Source organism: Oncorhynchus mykiss, chromosome 11 (assembly GCF_013265735.2).
Source record: "Oncorhynchus mykiss isolate Arlee chromosome 11, USDA_OmykA_1.1, whole genome shotgun sequence".
Classification (NCBI taxonomy): domain Eukaryota; kingdom Metazoa; phylum Chordata; class Actinopteri; order Salmoniformes; family Salmonidae; genus Oncorhynchus; species Oncorhynchus mykiss.
Genome location: NC_048575.1, coordinates 3,568,790 through 3,587,182, shown reverse-complemented (window position 1 = coordinate 3,587,182; position 18,393 = coordinate 3,568,790). Strand labels below are relative to the sequence as shown.

General features: G+C 45.2%; 1 protein-coding gene across 2 annotated transcripts in view; it reads right to left on the bottom strand.

Annotated features, from left to right (window-relative positions):
* jph1a (junctophilin 1a) overlaps positions 1-18,393 on the bottom strand; it is a 92,756-nt gene that overhangs the window by 29,130 nt on the left and 45,233 nt on the right. For both annotated transcript variants that reach the window (XM_021620035.2, XM_036934667.1), the window contains exon 4: positions 13,701-13,819. In XM_021620035.2, the coding sequence (XP_021475710.2) occupies positions 13,701-13,819 (119 nt within the window). The remainder of the gene's footprint in view (positions 1-13,700; positions 13,820-18,393) is intronic.

Below are 18,393 nucleotides of genomic sequence, written 5' to 3'. Positions count from 1 at the left end.
GCCCCACCTGGTCTATAGTCAAAGGGCCCCACCTGGTCTACAGTCAAAGGGCCCCACCTGGTCTACAGTCAAAGGGCCCCCCCTGGTATGTAGTCAAAGGGCCCCCCCTGGTATCTAGTCAAAGGAACCCCCCTTGGTATCTAGTCAAAGGAACCCCCCTTGGTATCTAGTCAAAGGAACCCCCCTGGTCTGTAGTCAAAGCCCCCCCCCCCCGGTATCTAGTCAAAGGCCCCCCCCCCTGGTATCTAGTCAAAGCCCCCCCCCTGGTCTGTAGTCAAAGGGCTACCCCCCTGGTCTGTAGTCAAAGGGCCCCCCCCCTGGTCTGTAGTCAAAGGCCCCCACCCTGGTATCTAGTCAAAGGGCCCCCCCCTGGTATCTAGTCAAAGCCCCCCCCCCCCCTGGTATCTAGTCAAAGGCCCCCCCCCCCCCCGGTATCTAGTCAAAGGGCCCCCCCTGGTATGTAGTCAAAGGGCCCCCCCTGGTATGTAGTCAAAGGGCCCCCCCCCGGTCTATAGTCCAAGGGCCCCCCCCCCCCCTGGTATCTAGTCAAAGGCCCCCTCCCCCCCCGGTATCTAGTCAAAGGGCCCCCCCTGGTATGTAGTCAAAGGGCCCCCCCCCGGTCTATAGTCCAAGGGCCCCCCCTGGTATCTAGTCCAAGGCCCCCCCCTGGTATCTAGTCAAAGGCCCCCCCCTGGTATCTAGTCAAAGGCCCCCCCCCTGATATCTAGTCAGAGGGTCACCCCTGGTATCTAGACAAAGGGCCCCCCCTGGTATCTAGTCCAAGGCCCCCCCCTGGTTTATAGCCAAAACCCCCCCCCTGGTGGTCAAAGGCCCCCCCCTGGTATCTAGTCAAAGGCCCCCCCCCTGATATCTAGTCAGAGGGTCACCCCTGGTATCTAGACAAAGGGCCCCCCCTGGTATCTAGTCCAAGGCCCCCCCCTGGTTTATAGCCAAAACCCCCCCCCTGGTGGTCAAAGGGCCCCCCCTGGTATCTAGCCAAAGGGCCCCCCCCTAGCCAAAGGGCCCCCCCTGGTATCTAGTCAAAGGCCCCCCCCTGGTATGTAGTCAGAGGAACCCCGCCTGGTATGTAGTCAAAGGCCCCCCCCCCCTGGTATGTAGTCAAACGCCCCCCCCTGGTCTATAGTCAAAGGGCCCCCCCTGGTCTATAGTCAAAGGGCCCCACCTGGTCTATAGTCAAAGGGCCCCACCTGGTCTACAGTCAAAGGGCCCCCCCTGGTATGTAGTCAAAGGGCCCCCCCTGGTATCTAGTCAAAGGAACCCCCCTTGGTATCTAGTCAAAGGAACCCCCCTTGGTATCTAGTCAAAGGAACCCCCCTGGTCTGTAGTCAAAGGGCCCCCCCCCTGGTATCTAGTCAAAGGAACCCCCCTGGTCTGTAGTCAAAGGGCCCCCCCCCCCTGGTATCTAGTCAAAGGACCCCCCCTGGTCTGTAGTCAAAGGGCCCCCCCCTGGTATCTAGTCAAAGGCCCCCCCCTGGTATCTAGTAAAAGGGCCCCCCTTGGTATCTAGTAAAAGGGCCCCCCCTTGGTATCTAGTCAAAGGAACCCCCCTGGTCTGTAGTCAAAGCCCCCCCCCCCCCCGGTATCTAGTCAAAGGCCCCCCCCCCCTGGTATCTAGTCAAAGCCCCCCCCCTGGTCTGTAGTCAAAGGGCTCCCCCCCTGGTCTGTAGTCAAAGGGCCCCCCTCCTGGTCTGTAGTCAAAGGCCCCCACCCTGGTATCTAGTCAAAGGGCCCCCCCCTGGTCTGTAGTCAAAGGCCCCCCCCTGGTATCTAGTCAAAGGCCCCCCCCTGGTATGTAGTCAGAGGAACCCCGCCTGGTATGTAGTCAAAGGGCCCCCCCCCTGGTATGTAGTCAAACGCCCCCCCTTGGTATCTAGTCAAAGGAACCCCCCTGGTCTGTAGTCAAAGGGCCCCCCCCCCCCCTGGTATCTAGTCAAAGGACCCCCCCTGGTCTGTAGTCAAAGGGCCCCCCCCTGGTATCTAGTCAAAGGCCCCCCCCTGGTATCTAGTAAAGGGCCCCCCCCTGGTCTGTAGTCAAAGGCCCCCCCCTGGTATCTAGTCAAAGGCCCCCCCCTGGTATGTAGTCAGAGGAACCCCGCCTGGTATGTAGTCAAAGGACCCCCCCCCTGGTATGTAGTCAAACGCCCCCCCTTGGTATCTAGTCAAAGGAACCCCCCTGGTCTGTAGTCAAAGGGCCCCCCCCCCCCCCTGGTATCTAGTCAAAGGACCCCCCCTGGTCTGTAGTCAAAGGGCCCCCCCCTGGTATCTAGTCAAAGGCCCCCCCCTGGTATCTAGTAAAAGGGCCCCCCTTGGTATCTAGTAAAAGGGCCCCCCCTTGGTATCTAGTCAAAGGAACCCCCCTGGTCTGTAGTCAAAGCCCCCCCCCCGGTATCTAGTCAAAGGCCCCCCCCCTGGTATCTAGTCAAAGCCCCCCCCCCTGGTCTGTAGTCAAAGGGCTCCCCCCCTGGTCTGTAGTCAAAGGGCCCCCCCCCTGGTCTGTAGTCAAAGGGCCCCCCCCCTGGTCTGTAGTCAAAGGCCCCCACCTGGTATCTAGTCAAAGCCCCCCCCCCCCCCCCCCCCTGGTATCTAGTCAAAGGGCCCCCCCTGGTATCTAGTCAAAGGGTCACCCCTGGTATCTAGTCCAAGGCCCCCCCCCTTGGTATCTAGTCAAAGGGCCCCCCCTTGGTATCTAGTCAAAGGAACCCCCCTGGTCTGTAGTCAAAGCCCCCCCCCACCCCCCCCCTGGTATCTAGTCAAAGGCCCCCCCCCTGGTCTGTAGTCAAAGGCCCCCACCCTGGTATCTAGTCAAAGGGCCCCCCCCCTGGTCTGTAGTCAAAGGCCCCCCCCTGGTATCTAGTCAAAGCCCCCCCCCCCTGGTATCTAGTCAAAGGGTCACCCCTGGTATCTAGTCAAAGGGCCCCCCCCCTGATATCTAGTCAGAGGGTCACCCCTGGTATCTAGTCAAAGGGCCCCCCCTGGTTTATAGCCAAAGCCCCCCCCCCCTGGTGGTCAAAGGGCCCCCCCTGGTATCTAGTCAAAGGGCCCCCCCCTGGTATCTAGTCAAAGGGCCCCCCCTGGTCTATAGCCAAAGGCCCCCCCCCCCCCTGGTATCTAGTCAAAGGGCCCCCCCTGGTCTATAGTCAAAGGGCCCCCCCCTGGTCTATAGTCAAAGGGCCCCCCCTGGTATGTAGTCAAAGGGCCCCCCCCCCCTGGTATGTAGTCAAACGCCCCCCCCCCCCGGTCTATAGTCAAAGGGCCCCCCCCTGGTCTATAGTCAAATGGCCCCCACTGGCACCAGCTCCCATTTTGAAAAGCTGCTGTTGCTCTGACAAACTGTTGCTATGTTGACATCATAATCTGTTGTTTCAAAATTATTTGAATGTTGTACCTGGTATGTGTGTGTGTGTGTGTGTGTGTGTGTGTGTGTGTATGTGTGTGTGTGTGTGTGTGTGTGTGTGTGTGTGTGTGTGTGTGTGTGTGTGTGTGTGTGTATGTGTGTGTGTGTGTGTGTGTGTGTATGTGTGTGTGTGTGTGTGTGTGTGCATGTGTGTCTGTGTGTGTGTGTGTGTATGTGTGTGTGTGTGTGTGTGTGTGTGTGTGTGTGTGTGTGTGTGTGTGTGTGTGTGTGTGTGTGTGTGTGTGTGTGTGTCTGTACACTTGGTTTGTCTTTTGATATACGAGCTGATATACAGTGAAGTGAATCACGTCGACCTCTTGACCACGGTGATGCGCAATGCGAGACTCACATCTCCTATAATCTGGCCATGTTATCGGCCATGACGTCAGTGTTGTAGTTACTGCTGTGTTATCGTCTCTGCCAGGGAATGACAAGTTAAAAAAGAGTCGGCTGGGATGTGACGACGTGTTCCAGAACTAGATTTTAAATACGTCCCAAATGAAAACATCACAGGACGTCCGCTGACTGCGTTTATCTCAGCGTTGATCACATGACAGACAGATAACCTGCTAAGCATGCCTGTTAATACAGGGTCTCTAATACAGGCCCAGCTACTACTAATAACCACGAATGACTGTGCTGAAATAAACACACTCGATCTGAACATACCTGGCTATGGGTGTGTCCCAAATGGCATCCTATACTCGATATAGTGCACTACTTTGACCAGAGCCCTATGTTTATACCAGGGTTCTGGTCATGAACAAGTGAACAAGTGTTTATTTTTTATCTGGCGTTAGTTAGTATGTGAGGCTGAGCTTCAGGGCATAACTGTACACCAATCGCCAAATACACACCAATCGCCAAATACACACCAAATCGACAAATGTTGGGGGGGGGCAATGTTGGAGTTGAAGGACAATGTTGGAGTTGAAGGACAATGATGGAGTTGAAGGACAATGTTGAAGGACTATGTTGGAGTTGAAGGACAATGTTGGAGTTGAAGGACAATGTTGGAGTTGAAGGACAATGTTGGAGTTGAATTCAATAAGAGAAAAGCTGTGGAATGGGGGGTAGGGCCAGAACAGTAATGTTTGGGAAAGACTTGGTAAGGTGATAAAAGAGGGTGATTGTGTTGCCGGCCGTGTGATGATTGTGAGGCGCTATACACAACTGAGAGTCACAAGACAGGGGACGTCAAAATGGTACGTCAAGGGAACTGTAGCCTACTGTTCAGATGGGTTAGATGGAACAGCAGCCAAACTGAATCTGGACACTGACTGTAGGTCTATAACCTCTCATATAGGTCTATAACCTCTCATATAGTCTAATATCATATTAACTCTAGGTTTATAACCTCTCACATAAGTCTATAACCTCTCACATAGTCTAATATAATATTAACTCTAGGTTTATAACCTCTCACATAAGTCTATAACCTCTCACATAGTCTAATATAATATTAACTCTAGGTCTATAACCTCTCATATCGTCTAATATAATATTAACTCTAGGTTTATAACCTCTCATATAGTCTAATATAATATTAACTATAGGTTTATAACCTCTCACATAGTCTAATATAATATTAACTCTAGGTCTATAACCTCTCACATAGTCTAATATAATATTAACTATAGGTCTATAACCTCTCACATAGTCTAATATAATATTAACTATAGGTTTATAACCTCTCACATAGTCTAATATAATATTAACTCTAGGTCTATAACCTCTCACATAGTCTAATATAATATTAACTCTAGGTTTATAACCTCTCATATAGTCTAATATAATATTAACTCTAGGTTTATAACCTCTCACATAGTCTAATATAATATTAACTCTAGGTTTATAACCTCTCATATAGTCTAATATAATATTAACTCTAGGTTTATAACCTCTCACATAGTCTAATATAATATTAACTCTAGGTTTATAACCTCTCACATAGGTCTATAACCTCTCATATAGTCTAATATAATATTAACTCTAGGTTTATAACCTCTCACATAGGTCTATAACCTCTCATATAGGTTTATAACCTCTCATATCGTCTAATATAATATTAACTCTAGGTCTATAACCTCTCATATAGTCTAATATCATATTAACTAGGTTTATAACCTCTCACATAGTCTAATATCATATTAACTAGGTTTATAACCTCTCACATAGGTCTATAACCTCTCACATAGTCTAATATCATATTAACTAGGTTTATAACCTCTCACATAGGTCTATAACCTCTCATATAGGTTTATAACCTCTCATATCGTCTAATATAATATTAACTCTAGGTCTATAACCTCTCATATAGTCTAATATCATATTATCTAGGTTTATAACCTCTCACATAGGTCTATAACCTCTCATATAGGTTTATAACCTCTCATATCGTCTAATATAATATTAACTCCTGCAGAATTAGGTATTTCTTGCAGTAAAATGAAACACCAAATGTACATTTTGACTAAGGAATAGAAGTGGAATAGAAGTGGAATAGAAGTGGAATAGAAGTGGAAAATATTGATTTATTTATTTCAGTATTTTGAGAGAATGAATACTTGTTAGGGACCGTCTATAAAGGTGCCATCTTCATCAGCATCATAAAATATGCATCCAAGCCAGAATTAAATCTTATCAGAAAACATGTTGGGTCACTATCACTGATTTTAATTTCCTTAAAACCAGTCAAACTGAAAATGTATGTTTTTGTTGTTATTGTTGAGGCATTGCATTTTCTCCCCGGTCCCTAAATGTCTGCTGCGTGAGAGAAGCAGAGATGATAGTTTTCTAGGGCAGGAATGACATCAGAAAATAAATCCTGCACTCCGTCAAAAAAAATCGCTCCGCTGTCTCTGACTGTACACTGCATTTTCTATATGACTACCTGCAGGTTAGAGTCGGGTGTGGGCCTCAGATTTGCAGGTGAACAAACAACTGGGACTGCATCACTAGCTGGTACAGTGACAGTATAAAGAACTGACAGAATTCTCCCACACAAACAAAACTGTCAAACCTCAGACTCTTTCTCATTTTTCCCTCTATTCTCCATCCTTCTATTCCAACCTCTCTCTTCCTCTATCATTCTCTGCACTCTTCATCCTCCTAGTAATACAGTAGTATAGTAATACAGTAGTATAGTAATACAGTACAGTAAAGTGGTATAGTAATACAGAAGTATAATAATACAGTAGTATAGTAACAGTACAGTAAAGTAGTATAGTAATACAGTAGTATAGTAATACAGTACAGTCAAGTAGTATAGTAATACAGTAGTATAGTAACAGTACAGTAAAGTAGTATAGTAATACAGTAGTATAGTAATACAGTACAGTAAAGCAGTATAGTAATACAGTAGTATAGTAATACAGTAGTATAGTAACAGTACAGTAAAGTAGTATAGTAATACAGTAGTATAGTAACATAGTACAGGAAAGTAGTACAGTAATACAGTAGTATAGTAACATAGCACAGTAAAGTAGTATAGTAATACAGTAGTATAGTAACATAGTACAGTAAAGTAGTATAGTAATACAGTAGTATAGTAATACAGTACAGTCAAGTAGTATAGTAATACAGTAGTATAGTAACAGTACAGTAAAGTAGTATAGTAATACAGTAGTATAGTAATACAGTACAGTAAAGCAGTATAGTAATACAGTAGTATAGTAATACAGTAGTATAGTAACAGTACAGTAAAGTAGTATAGTAATACAGTAGTATAGTAATACAGTAGTATAGTAACAGTACAGTAAAGTAGTATAGTAACACAGTACAGTAACGTAGTATAGTAATACAGTAGTATGGTAATATAGTAGTACAGTAATACAGTAGTATAGTAATACAGTACAGTAAAGTAGTATAGTAATACAGTAGTATAGTAACATAGTACAGCAAAGTAGTATAGTAATACAGTAGTATAGTAACATAGTACAGTAAAGTAGTATAGTAATACAGTGGTATGGTAATATACAGTACAGTAACATAGTACAGTAAAGTAGCATAGTAGTATAGTAATATATTAGTATAGTAGTACAGTAACATAGTACAGTAAAGTAGCATAGTAGTATAGTAATATATTAGTATCGTAGTACAGTAACATAGTACAGTAAAGTAGCATAGTAGTATAGCAATATAGTAGTATAGCAACATAGTACAGTAAAGTAGCATAGTAGTATAGTAACATAGTACAGTAAAGCAGGATAGTATAGTAATATAGTAACATAGTAGTACAGTAAAATAGTACAGTAAAGTAGCATAGTAGTATAGTAATATAGTAGTATAGTAACATAGTACAGTAAAGTAGCATAGTAGTATAGCAATACAGCAGTATAGTAATATAGTAGTATAGTGACATAGTACATTAAAGTGGTATAGTAATACAGTAGTATAGTAATATAGTAGTATAGTAATACAGCAGTATGTTAATAGTAGTAGTATACTAATACAGTAGTATAGTAATATAGTAGTATAGCAGTACAGTAGAATAGTAATAGTGTTTTATAATAATACAGTAGTATAGTAGTATAGTAATATAGCAGTATAGTAATACAGCAGTATAGTAATAGTAGTATAGTAACATAGTACAGCAAAGTGGTATAGTAATACAGTAGTATAGTAACATAGTAGTGTAGTAATACAGCAGTATAGTAATACAGTAGTATAGTAATATAGTAGAATAGTAATAGAGTAGTATAGTAATACAGTAGTATAATAATACAGTAGTATAATAATACAGTAGTACAGTTGTATAGTAACATAGCACAGTAAAGTAGTATAGTAATACAGTAGTATAGTAATATAGTAGAATAGTAATAGAGTAGTATAATAATACAGTAGTATAGTAATACAGTAGTACAGCAATATAGTAGTATAGTAACATAGTACAGTAAAGTAGTATGTAATAGAGTAGTACAGTAAGAGTAGTATAGTAATACAGTAGTATAACAATATAGTAGCATAGTAATATAGTAGTATAATAATACAGTAGCATAGTAATATAGTAGTATAATAATATAGTAGCATAGTAATATAGTAGTATAATAATACAGTAGCATAGTAATATAGTAGTATAATAATATAGTAGCATAGTAATATAGTAGTATAATAATATAGTAGCATAGTAATATAGTAGTATAATAATATAGTAGCATAGTAATATAGTAGTATAATAATATAGTAGCATAGTAATATAGTAGTATAATAATATAGTAGCATAGTAATATAGTAGTATAATAATATAGTAGCATAGTAATATAGTAGTATAATAATATAGTAGCATAGTAATATAGTAGTATAATAATATAGTAGCATAGTAATATAGTAGTATAATAATACAGTAGCATAGTAATATAGTAGTATAATAATATAGTAGCATAGTAATATAGTAGTATAATAATATAGTAGCATAGTAATATAGTAGTATAATAATATAGTAGCATAGTAATATAGTAGTATAATAATATAGTAGCATAGTAATATAGTAGTATAATAATATAGTAGCATAGTACTATAGTAGTATAATAATATAGTAGCATAGTAATATAGTAGTATAATAATATAGTAGCATAGTAATATAGTAGTATAATAATATAGTAGCATAGTAATATAGTAGTATAATAATACAGTAGCATAGTACTAAAGCTTTTGTTTCAGCCACAGATGTCAGATCGCTTCATGCTAATCCTGGGGCATGTTTCCACGCCAACACACACACACACACACACACACACACACACACACACACACACACACACACACACACACACACACACACACACACACACACACACACACACACACACACACACACACACACACACACACACACACACACACACACAACACAAACACACGCACTAGAGAGCAGGCACACGCTCCAACACACACATCGTTCTGATGGTTCATTCCCTAACTCCTGCTGACCTTAATGTGGGATGAAGCACCTTAACAAGAGGAACCTAAAATCAATCAGGGTTACAGGAAGTACTGGTGTGTGTGCGTATTTTTCTCTCACATTTTTTTTGTAATTTAGCAGGCACTCTTCTCCAGAGCGATTTACAGAAGCAATTAGGGTTTTAAGTACTTTGCTCAAGGGCACATCGGGCAGATATTTCACATAGTCTGCTCAGGGATTCAAACCAGAGATCTTTCGTTTACTGGCCCAACTCTCTTAACCGCTAGGCTACCTGCTGCCCTAACTGTGTCTCTTAACCGCTAGGCTACCTGCTGCCCTAACTGTGTCTCTTAACCGCTAGGCTACCTGCTGCCCTAACTGTGTCTCTTAACCGCTAGGCTGCCTGCTGCCCTAACTGTGTCTCTTAACCGCTAGGCTGCCTGCTGCCCTAACTGTGTCTCTTAACCGCTAGGCTACCTGCTGCCCTAACTGTGTCTCTTAACCGCTAGGCTACCTGCTGCCCTAACTGTGTCTCTTAACCGCTAGGCTACCTGCTGCCCTAACTGTGTCTCTTAACCGTTTTCTGAACAATCTTTGCATTGACTACGCACATGTAAAATCCTTAATTGCCAATCCAGGTGTATTTGCATGCTAGTATCAGGCTGAGCGAGCCTCCCTCTTTAGTTCAGAACAACGTAACATATGAGTCTTAGTAGTAGTAGTTTTCTATATGCAAACTTTATATGTCTGAACTCAGTGTAAAATACTCTTCCCATAATTAACATGTTTGCTGTGGGAGAACGTTGATTTTGATTGATTGCCAATTTTCTGCATTTATCCTGATTTGAGACGTGTCCATGGAAACAGTATTATTAGGGAAATCGTTTTAAAAACAAAACTACTATATTAATCTGACTATCCACAATAAATCGCATTAACGTGTCTAACTACTCATCATTGTCTTTCTCTTCTGTTGTTCTGAGCAAGGGAGCGAGGAGAGGGAGCTGGAGGGGGTCGCTCACATGCAGTGACACGTGACGGCGAGAGCGAGAGATACGGAAGGTCAGATCAGTTAAATAAGCTCTTTATGTGTGAGTGGCCTTGATTTGATTTTAATCACACATGCCAGAAATATGTCAGCCACAGGAGTCAGTCAGAAAATACGATAGTAACCAACAGAATACACGATGCACGGGGCACTCTGTGTGTATCTGTGTGTATGTATGTGTGTGTGTTTGTGTAGGTGCGTGTCTTTGTGTGTGTGTGTGTGTGTGTCTTGGACTAGATAAAAGGGACATTTCTATATTTGCAGATACTACTACAGAATTAAAAATAACATGTTTTATATCAGGATGAAATCGTTTTCAAGACTATCCAAATGATAATAAACTAAACAATAATTAATTACAACTAATAAACTACTGTCTAATAATAATACCAATGAAATAAACCTACTGCTAGCCCCAGATCGAGGGAGATTGATTATCAGTGGTCTTGTATGTCTTCCATTTCCTAATTATTAATCCCACAGTTGATTTCTTCAAACCAAGCTGCTTCCCTTTTGCAGATTCAGTCTTCCCAGCCTGGTGCAGGTCTACAATTTTGTTTCTGGTGTCCTTTGACAGCTCTTTGGTCTTGGCCATAGTGGAGTTTGGAGTGTGACTGTTTGAGGTTGTGGATAGGTGTCTTTTATACTGATAACAAGTTCAAACAGGTGCCATTAATACAGGTAACGAGTGGAGGACAGAGGAGCCTCTTAAAGAAGAAGTTACAGGTCTGTGAGAGCCAGAAATCTTGCTTGTTTGTAGGTGACCAAATACTTATTTTCCACCATAATTTGCAAATAAATTCATTAAAAATCCTACAATGTGATTTTCTGGATGTTTTTTTCTAATTTTGTCTGTCATAGTTGAAGTGTACCTATGATGAAAATTACAGGCCTCTCTCATCTTTTTAAGTGGGAGAACTTGCACAATTGGTGGCTGACTAAATAATTTTTTGCCCCACTATATGTTATAATGATGTTAGCAAACGCTTTTATCCAAAGCAACTTACAGTCAAGCGTGCATATAATATGTTTACGTATGGATGGTCCCAGGAATCAAACCCACTATCCTTGCGTTGCAAGAACCATGCTCTACTAACTGAGCCATGCTCTACCAATTCCCCTCTTGAGTCTGAAAGAAGTCATTCTGTACTGTACTGTACCCATTCCTACCACGTCCTAACAGTCTGTTTTTGTCACAGTTGAAACACAGTGGGTTCATTGTGGTCTAAGAAACCTTCCTCACAGACTCTGGTCTAAAATTACCCAGAATGGCAGATGTCTCTGTAGTGAATGGCACCCTATTCCCTAAAAAGTGCACTAACCCTAACCCTAACTGAGGCTTAAACCAATCACACCCTCAGGCTCTAACTTTAACCCTGGACCTGTTACCAGGGGCAGCAATGAGTTTACTGTGTACGTCTACTGTACTATCTATCCCTGACGGTTTGTATAGGGGCCTGTTTGTATAAGGACAGGTTTGATACACAAGGTACATGGTGCCGACAAAGAGGGCTGCCTCGCTTCTAGTCCTTAGGAAACTTGGCAGTATATATATTTTTTAAATGTATTATTTCTTACATGGTTAGCCCAGAAATCTTAAGAACTATTGGATATCAGAAAGACTTACCAGCACTACGAACAGGAATACTCATTTGTCCAAGCCACCCATGGCATCTGAACTGATTCTAGAGGTTGACCCAAAACAACCCTGCCGGAGAAAAGGAAGACGGAGTGGTCTTCTGGGTGGACTTCAGAGGCGTGCACACGACCCACCGCTTCCGAGTACATTACTCGCTAATGTCCAGTCTCTAGATTACAAGGTCGACGAAATCAGGGCAATGGTTGCTTTCCAGAGAGACATCAGGGATTGTAACATACTCCTGTTTCATGGAAACATGGCTCTCTCGGGACGTGCTGTCTGAGTCGGTACAGCCACCTGGAATCTTTATGCGTCATGCCAACAGGAATAAACATCTCTCCGGGAAGAAGAAGGGTGGGGGTGTATGTTTCATGATTAACAACATACAGGAACTCAAGTCCTTTTGTTTCCCTGACCTAGAATTCTTCACAATCAAATGTATTATCTCCCTAGAGAATTATTTTCGGTTATTGTATACAGCCGTGTATATCTCCCCTCAAGCCGATACCACGTCGTCCCTGAAGGAACTTCACTGGACTTTATGTAAACTGGACAACATATCCTGAGGCTGCATTTATTGTAGCTGGGGATTTGAGAACAAGGCTTCCTAAATTATATCAGCATATTGATTGTAGCACTCGCGCTGGAAAAACACTGGATCACTGCTACTCTAACTTCTGCGGTGCATACAAGGCCCTCCCCTGCCCTCCTTTTGTCAAATCTGACCCCGAATCCATTTTGCTCCTCCCATCCTATAGGCAGAAACTCAAACAGGAAGTACCCGTGCTAAGGACCATTCAATGCTGGTCTGACCAATCGGAATCCCCGCTTCAAGATTGTTATGATCACGCGGACTGGGACATGTTCCGGGTAGCCTCAGAGAATAATATAGATTTATAAACTGATTCAGTGAGTGAGTTTATAAGGAAGTGCATTGGAGATGTCGTACCCACTGTAACTATTAAAACCTACCCTAACCAAGAAACCGTGGATTGATGGCAGCATTTGCACAAAACTGAAAGCGCGGAACCATTGCATTTAACAATGGAAAGACAACTGAGAATATGGCCGAATACAAACAGTGTAATAATTCCCTCTGCAAGGCATTCAAACAAGCAAAATGTCAGTATAGAGACAAAGTGGAGTCGCAATTCAATGGCTCAGACACGAGACGTATGTGACAGGATCTACAGACAATCACAGACGACAAAAAGAAAACCAGCCACGTCACGGACACCGACGTCTTGCGACCAGACAAACTAAACACCTTCTTTGCCCGCTTTGAGGATAATACAGTGCCACAGACTTGGCCCGCTACCAAGGACTGTGGGCTCTCCTTCTCCGTGACCGACATGAGTAAAACATTTAAACGTGTTAACCCTCGCAAGGCTGCTGGCCCAGATGGCATCCCCAGCCGCGTCCTCAGAGCATGTGCAGACCAGCTGGGCTGGTGTGTTTACGGACATTTTCAATTTTCCCCCCTATCCCAGTCTGCTGTTCCCATATGCTTCGAGATGTTTTGCTATTGGGCCGACAGGTTACCTGGCGAGTTGCTGAAGTCAGGTAAATGCATGCATAGTTCGGTGCATCAAACTGTTATGGCGTCGTCAGAACCTTTAATCTGGCTCTGACTAATACATAGTGAATGGACTGATACAGGGCAGTTCAGGACGAATCTGGTGGTCTAGAATGTTACCTGGTTGGTGGAAGTTTGGAGACAGCTCCCTAGCGACGGCCCTAGCGATGTCACAATCCTGTCTGGCAGAGAGAGCTGCCTGGTCTGCTGCCTCTCCCTTCGTCCTGGCATGAGCCGTCCTGCAACACACACACACACACACACACCGCATTAGAACAGCAACACACTCACAACGCAACACACTCACAACGCATCTCTCCCTCTCTCCCTCCCTCCCTCCCTCTCCATCAGGGATAACATACCACCCAGACCCCCTGTGCTTATATCTCAAATCCAAATCCTTCTTTCACAAACGGAGCTATGCCCGTCGGCTGGCCCACAAAGACCTAAATCCAGTCTGCAGGACCTCACTGCTCTGCTGCGGGATAGGATCTCCATCTCTTCATTCAAAGACTCCATCATGGACACTCTTACTGACAAATGTGGCTGCTTTGTGTGATGTATTGTCTTCTTGCCTTTGTGCTACCATACTGTGTTGTCATGTTGTATTGCTACCATGCAGTGTTGTCATGTGTTGCTACCATATTGTGTTGTCATGTTGTGTTGCTACCATGCTGTGTTGTCATGTTGTGTTGCTACCATACTATGTTGTCATGTTGTGTTGCTACCATACTATGTTGTCATGTTGTGTTGCTACCATGCTGTGTTGTCATGTGTTGCTACCATGCACCCACCCACCCTTTGAAAACCCAGTGAGATAAGAGCAGGTACACTCACTCACTCACACACAACCTAACTATCCTCTCTTTCACAGCATGCGTACAGACACGGCTGGGCACCACAGCTGGGTACCTGGGCACCACGGCTGGGTACCTGGGCACCACGGCTGGGTACCTGGGCACCACAGCTGGGCACAACGGCTGGGTACCTGGGCACCACGGCTGGGCACCACGGCCGGGCACCACGGCTGGGTACCTGGGCACCACAGCTGGGCACCACGGCTGGGTACCTGGGCACCACGGCTGGGCACCACGGCTGGGTACCTGGGCACCACGGCTGGGTACCTATGCACCACGGCTGGGCACCTGGGCACCACGGCTGGGCACCACGGCTGGGACCACGGCTGGGTACCTGGGCACCACGGCTGGGTACCTGGGCACCACGGCTGGGCACCACGGCTGGGTACCTAGGCACCACGGCTGGGCACCTGGGCACCACGGCTGGGCACCACGGCTGGGCACCTAGGCACCACGGCTGGGCACCTGGGCACCACGGCTGGGCACCACGGCTGGGCACCACGGCTGGGTACCTAGGCACCACGGCTGGGTACCTGGGCACCACGGCTGGGTACCTGGGCACCACGGCTGGGCACCACGGCTGGGTACCTAGGCACCACGGCTGGGTACCTGGGCACCACGGCTGGGTACCTGGGCACCACGGCTGGGCACCACGGCTGGGTACCTAGGCACCACGGCTGGGTACCTGGGCACCACGGCTGGGTACCTGGGCACCACGGCTGGGCACCACGGCTGGGTACCTAGGCACCACGGCTGGGTACCTAGGCACCACGGCTGGGCACCACGTCTGGGCACCTAGGCACCACGGCTGGGTACCTGGGCACCACGGCTGGGTAATAGAGGAGGACAGGCTGTGAGCAGTCTGCTTTTCTATTGACTAATTATCACTAATTATGAACACACAGCATGAAGAGCAGAGTAGCAGATCATCGCTGTGAGAGGTGCCGCGTGTGTGTGTGTGTTTGGCTCGTGAACACACTCAGAACACACTCCGACCAGACCACCACTACACGAAGGGAGGCAACAACAAAATGGATGCATCTCTTTCATATGGGGCTCTGGTCAGTAGGGTGTCATGTGGAGCGTCACCAATACATGACAATGGAGACTGACAGGAAGTACCATAGCATCATTGCTACTCCTGCTGAATGATACTAGTCAGGACTCATCAGTCCAGCCAGACTCCTGCTGAATGATACTAGTCAGGACTCATCATTCCAGCCACACTCCTACTGAATGATACTAGTCAGGACTCATCAGTGCAGCCAGACTCCTGCTGAATGATACTAGTCAGGACTCATCAGTCCAGCCAGACTCCTGCTGAATGATACTAGTCAGGATTAATCAGTCCAGCTCTAGTCTCACGTGCCAGACTCCTGCTGAATGATACTAGTCAGGATTCATCAGTCCAGCTCTAGTCTCACGTGCCAGACTCCTGCTGAATGATACTAGTCAGGATTCATCAGTCCAGCTCTAGTCTCACGTGCCAGACTCCTGCTGAATGATACTAGTCAGGATTCATCAGTCCAGCTCTAGTCTCACGTGCCAGACTCCTGCTGAATGATACTAGTCAGGACTCATCAGTCCAGCCAGACTCCTGCTGAATGATACTAGTCAGGATTAATCAGTCCAGCTCTAGTCTCATGTGCCAGACTCCTGCTGAATGATACTAGTCAGGACTCATCAGTCCAGCCAGACTCCTGCTGAATGATACTAGTCAGGATTCATCAGTCCAGCTCTAGTCTCACGTGCCAGACTCCTGCTGAATGATACTAGTCAGGATTCATCAGTCCAGCTCTAGTCTCACGTGCCAGACTCCTGCTGAATGATACTAGTCAGGATTCATCAGTCCAGCTCTAGTCTCACGTGCCAGACTCCTGCTGAATGATACTAGTCAGGATTCATCAGTCCAGCTCTAGTCTCACGTGCCAGACTCCTGCTGAATGATACTAGTCAGGACTCAATATAGAAACTACAGAAAGAGAACTCTGATGACCTACTTAACCCTGGTCTCTCTGCCACACACCCCTCTCTACCCTCCCGCTCTCTTTGCCTCACTCTCTCTCTCTGTATCCCTCTCTCCTTCCCAGTTTGTCTCTCCCCCCCTCCCCTCATCCCTGTCTCCTCATCAGTATGATCTTATGTGTGCTCCAGTCCTTGGACAGTGAGGCGTCCTGTTTCAAAATCAAATCAAATTTGTCAGATGCCTTAAGCTTTAATGGAGTGCGGCTGCGTGCAAGGCCGGGGTCAGTTGTGGCCGGGGTCAGTTGTGGCCAGGGTCAGTTGTGGCCGGGGTCAGTTGTGGCCGGGGACAGTTGTGGCCGGGGAGAGTTGTGGCCGGGGACAGTTGTGGCCGGGGTCAAGTGAGATATTAAAATGGCTTCCGGTCCAGAAATAAGCCATCATCAACCAGGGACAAAGGACTCACTTATATAGCAGCAGACAGGACTGGAATATACCGGAACAAAACAAGATGCACAGACATGCACAGACATGCAGTCTTGTATAACTAACCTTGTGGGGACACACAATTCAGCACTATTCAAAATCCTATTTTCCTTAACCCTAAACCTAACCCTAAGCTGTACTCCTGCCTTAACTGCAAAATCTAACCTTAACCCTAAACCTAACCCTAACACTAATTCTATATAATATGTTGTTATGGAAATGAGTCAAGTGCAGATGCACTCACACCTGCCTGCTGCCATTCCTGAGCAAGCTCTGTACTGGTGGTGCCCCGATCCCGCAGCTGAATCAACTTTAGGAGACGGTCCTGGCACTTGCTGGACTTTCTTGGAAGCCGTCTTCACAACAATTGAACCACTCTCCTTGAAGTTCTTGATGATCAGATAAACGGTTGATTTAGGTGTAATCTTACTGGCAGCAATATCCTTGCCTGTGAAGCCCTTTTTGTGCAAAACTATGATGACGGCACGTGTTTCCTTGCAGGTAACCATGGTTGACAGAGGAAGAACAATGATTCCAAGCACCACCCTCCTTTTGAAGCGTCCAGTCTGTTATTCGAACTCAATCAGCATGACAGAGTGATCTCCAGCCCTGTCCTCGTCAACACTCACACCTGTGTTAACGAGAGAATCACTGACATGATGTCAGCTGGTCCGTTTGTGGCAGGGCTGAAATGCAGTGGAAATGTTTTTTGGGATTCACTTCATTTGCATGGCAAAGAGGGACTTTGCAATTAATTGCAATTCATCTGATCACTCTTCATAACATTCTGGAGTATATGCAAATTGCCATCATACAAACTGAAGCAGCAGACTTTGTGAAAATGAATATTTGTGTCAAAATGCTATGTCATTCAAACGCTATGTCAGCCAACTCATAATAGTCAAATACCAGCACAAAACAATGTGGTACGTCTCCCTGCAAAACCATGACATTGACCTCCTGTTGTTGTTGGTAAGTGGGACACCTTTACAGGTGAAGGTGCCATTTGGTTACCCTGGTGATATCAGCCTGCTTTGTGCTAACATTCCACTCATGCCAAACATGGAGTTTATCAACATGGACTAGGAGTGATGAGGAGTGGCATGATAGCTAAACAGACGGGCACACAGGAAGCCATTTACAGTAGGTGCCATTTGGGATATATTTACGGGCTTGAGTTGAGACAGACAGTAAGATAGTAGCGCAGGTCAGGATGCTGCATATTATACAATGGCTGAGTCTAATCTTGGATGCTGATTGGTTAAAACCAATAAAAACCAATTCACCAAGTTACCACCGGCTAAGTCTAAGACGTTAAAATGCCTATTTGCCTTTCCATCTCACTGCGCAACCCGCTGTCTCATCAGCCCAGCCAGGCAATTTATAAACTTGACCTCCGGTGTACAAAGCATCTAGACTTTATCTCACATTTATTTTAAACTAGCAATTGGTTTTCAACAGCTGAGATTTGTATAAACCTTACTGTTTGCCTCAGTATTTTTGCAACA